Consider the following 4,240-nt stretch of genomic DNA (forward strand, 5'->3'; position numbering starts at 1 on the left):
AGACTGAGGAAATGCTTCCTCCTGCCTGCAGCAGACTGATCACTGGGGGGAGGGGAGACTGAGGAAATGCTTCCTCCTGCCTGCAGCGGACTGATCACTGGGGGGAGGGGAGACTGAGGAAATGCTTCCTCCTGCCTGCAGCGGACTGATCACTGGGGGGAGAGGGATTGAGGAAATGCTTCCTCCTGCCTGCAGCAGACTGATGACATCATCTAAGCCTTGGCAAAGCTCTGACGCTCAAGTATGGCTCTTTAGTGATGAAAGGTGGTGATTTACTGTTGCCGTATACTATGACATCACACAGACCAATTGAGAATGTTTATAAAGCTGTATATGAATATTATCGGAGAGTTGACGCGATGAACACGCAAAGTGTCTTTTTTGTTCTGCGGCTCTCCAGCGGATTCCCATTAGTCTTTATTCCCGTGCAGTCGTCACAATGGACGGAGCCGCGGATCTCCCATAGCCCAGTTGCCCTCCATTATTAATGACGCCCCATTAATTTTTGAACAAGTTAATTACAAAGTGACAGGCGGTAAGATTCACGCCGGGAGTTCTTCTCATCTTGATTGAGTCATGAGACCTCCGGGAGGCCCGGAATAATGACCTCTCCTTTAAGTGATGCCCTGCAGACTCCTCGCATGAAGACGGATATTGTTCCATCAGTCCGACCTCAAACTGGGCACCTCCCGGCCTGACGGATACCCGAAGCCACTGACCTCACTGTGGGGGCAAATTCATTGACCGTCCCTCAGCCAGACCAACCGCAATGACCTCGGCAACCCCCTGGAAAGAAAAACCGCCTGGTGATCCCGTCCACAGGAGAGCAAGATTGTTCAATAAATGATCCGATCTCTGCGCTTCAATACACAGGAAGGAGAGGGAATGGTTCAATACACAGGAAGGAGAGGGAATGGTTCAATACACAGGAAGGAGAGGGAATGGTTCAATACACAGGAAGCAGAGGGAATGGTTCAATACACAGGGAGGAGAGGGAATGGTTCAATACACAGGAAGCAGAGGGAATGGTTCAATACACAGGAAGGAGAGGGAATGGTTCAATAAACAAGAAGGAGAGGGAATGGTTCAATACACAGGGAGGAGGAGAGGGAATGGTTCAATACACAGGAAGGAGAGGGAATGGTTCAATACACAGGAAGCAGAGGGAATGGTTCAATACACAGGAAGGAGAGGGAATGGTTCAATACACAGGAAGCAGAGGGAATGGTTCAATACACAGGAAGGAGAGGGAATGGTTCAATACACAGGAAGCAGAGGGAATGGTTCAATACACAGGAAGGAGAGGGAATGGTTGTCACGGAATAAACTTCTAATAAATTACATTCTAACTTCACACTGATCACAGAATGAAATCCTTTGCCAAATGTATCCACTCCATGCATCCGCTCTATGTATCTGCTCTATGTATCCACTCCGTGTACCCACTCCATGTATCCTCTCCATGTTTCCACTCCATGCATCCGCTCTATGTATCCACTCCGTGTATCTGCTCTATGTATCCACTCCGTGTATCTGCTCTATGTATCCACTCCGTGTACCCACTCCATGTATCTATTCTATGTATCCACTGCATGTACCCACTCCATGTATCTGCTCTATGTATCCACTCCGTGTATCTGCTCTATGTACACACTCCGTGTATCTATTCTATGTATCCACTCCGTGTATCTGCTCTATGTACCCACTCCGTGTATCTGCTCTATGTATCCACTGCATGTATCCACTCCGTGTACCCACTCCATGTATCTATTCTATGTATCCACTCCGTGTACCCACTCCATGTATCTGCTCTATGTACCCACTCCGTGTATCTGCTCTATGTATCCACTCCGTGTATCTATTCTATGTATCCACTCCGTGTATCTATTCTATGTATCCACTCCGTGTATCTATTCTATGTATCCACTGCATGTATCCACTCCGTGTACCCACTCCGTGTATCTGCTCTATGTATCCACTGCATGTATCTGCTCTATGTACCCACTCCGTGTATCTATTCTATGTATCCACTCCGTGTATCTATTCTATGTACCCACTCCGTGTATCTGTTCTGTGTATCCACTGCATGTATCCACTCCGTGTATCTATTCTATGTATCCACTCCGTGTATCTGCTCAATGTATCCACTGCATGTATCCTCTCCGTGTACCCACTCCGTGTATCTGTTCTGTGTATCCACTCCATGTATCCTCTCCATTTATCCTCTCCATGTATACACTCCATGTACTCACTCTATGTATCCTCTCCATGTATCCTCTCCATGTATCCGCTACATGTATCCACTCCATTTTTCCTTTCTATGTATCCACTGCATGTACCCACTCTATATATCCACCCCATGCATCTGCTTTATCTATCCACTCCGTGTATCTGCTCCATGTACCCACTCTATGTATCCTCTCCATGTATCCGCTACATGTATCCACTCCATTTTTCCTTTCTATGTATCCACTGCATGTACCCACTCTATATATCCACCCCATGCATCTGCTTTATCTATCCACTCCGTGTATCTGCTCCATGTACCCACTCTATGTATCCACTCCATTTTTCCATTCTATGTATCCACCACATGTATCCGCTCCATGTATCTACGTCATGTATCCACTGCATGTACCCACTGCATGTACCCACTCTATGTACCCGCCCCATGTATCCATCCTATGTATCCATCCTATGTACCCACTCCATTTTTCCACTGCATGTATCCACTCCATGTATCCATTCTACGTATCCACTGCATGCACTCTATGTATCCACTCCATGTACCCACTCCGTGTACCCACTCCACGCCTGCCTAATGCAGAATCATAAAAACAGCCTTTTCCCGTCATCTCAGCCTGTGGACAGGAGCACCTGCCATTTAGACAACGGACCCTGTACTCTTCACTCTTCACACTCCACACTCTTTGTGTCTTACAAGTCCTACAGAGACGTGAAGTGGTATGTTTTGATGCTCTGTGAACGAGATGCTTCATCTTTGCATGTATAATATTTCCTGTTTGTGTCCTCCTCCTTCTACTGTCATTTGCAGCAGCTAGAAAATGTAGGGAGGCAAGGAAGAGAGTAGGTCACATGATTCATCAACTGCCACTTGCCCCAAAAAACATAATAATAATAATTATTTTATTTACCTTGTTTGTTGTTCAGGAGCAAAGTTCCGGAAGTACTTGGGCCACTCGGCTCATGTCACCAGTGTGCGATGGTCACATGACTATCAGTGGATTATCTCGGTTGGTGGCGCCGACCACTCGGTATTCCAGTGGAAGTTTATACCAGACCGCAAGCTGAAGGACGTTCTCCATATTGCTCCACAGGGTGAGTCCGTCATGGCGCATGCGCGGCCATCTTGGTGATACCTGCCGGCGGCCATCTTGGTAATGGACACCGGCAGAGAGAGGAGGGACGTTCACCCGGCGGGGTAAGGTATGCCGCCAGTGCCCTCCTCTCTCGTGCAACTGTCGGGCTCTTGGTCCATGACCAAGTGCCTGACTTTTCAGAGGGGGTGACACACCAAAATGACTCAGTGATTTTGGTGTCACCCGTCCAATGGTGTCACCCGGGTGCAGGCCACACCCCCCTAGTGACACCACCGGGTGAAACTAAAAATGCCATCATGCCTCTGCCTGTTAAAGCCATGCCTGTGAGTGTCAGAAACTTGCAATGCCTCATGGGATTTGTAGTTCCACAACAGCTGATGCGCCGCGGTTGCCTACCCCAGCTCTACTTCCTTTGGTGCTTCTATTCATCTTTTTTTATCAGGTTTCTATTGTCTGCTGTCTGTGTAACTGACCCTCTATATTTGTCCTGTGACCACCACCACCGAGACAGACAGTGAGGGGAAATCCAAAACTCTGAGTTGTCACTGGATAGGAATAGAGGTGAAATCTTCCAATGGGGACACTCGTTGCTGTGACAACTAAGAGAAAATATCCCTCACTGTGGAGAGATTTCCTTTCACTTCCTGTCGTGTCTACAGATAGTAAAAGAAGGGAAATCACCCCAATGACTTTAACCCTTCCAATGCTAAAAGTAAAACATTTTGGCTTAAAATTTACTTAAAGGAACACTACACCTTTTTTTGCGATCTTTCACTCTCATTTCTCTTTGTTGTCAGAGAGTTTGATGGATTCCAATAGCGACGAATCCGATTCGGAACATTCGGATGTCCCAGAGCTGGACTCTGAGATTGAGCAGGAGACGCAGGTCACGTACCGCC

General features: G+C 47.3%; 1 protein-coding gene across 1 annotated transcript in view; it reads left to right on the forward strand.

Annotated features, from left to right (window-relative positions):
• The window catches only part of EML5 (echinoderm microtubule associated protein like 5), a gene marked incomplete at its 5' end in the record, with an annotated part of 97,920 nt that overhangs the window by 26,175 nt on the left and 67,505 nt on the right, over positions 1-4,240 (forward strand). The window contains 2 exon segments of the mRNA XM_018563349.1: positions 3,172-3,339; positions 4,139-4,240. The exon segment at positions 4,139-4,240 is cut by the window's right edge and continues 1 nt beyond it. Of these exon segments, the coding sequence (XP_018418851.1) occupies positions 3,172-3,339; positions 4,139-4,240 (270 nt within the window).

This window comes from Nanorana parkeri, unplaced genomic scaffold (assembly GCF_000935625.1).
Source record: "Nanorana parkeri isolate BGI_ZX_2015 unplaced genomic scaffold, ASM93562v1 scaffold658, whole genome shotgun sequence".
In the NCBI taxonomy this organism is placed as follows: domain Eukaryota; kingdom Metazoa; phylum Chordata; class Amphibia; order Anura; family Dicroglossidae; genus Nanorana; species Nanorana parkeri.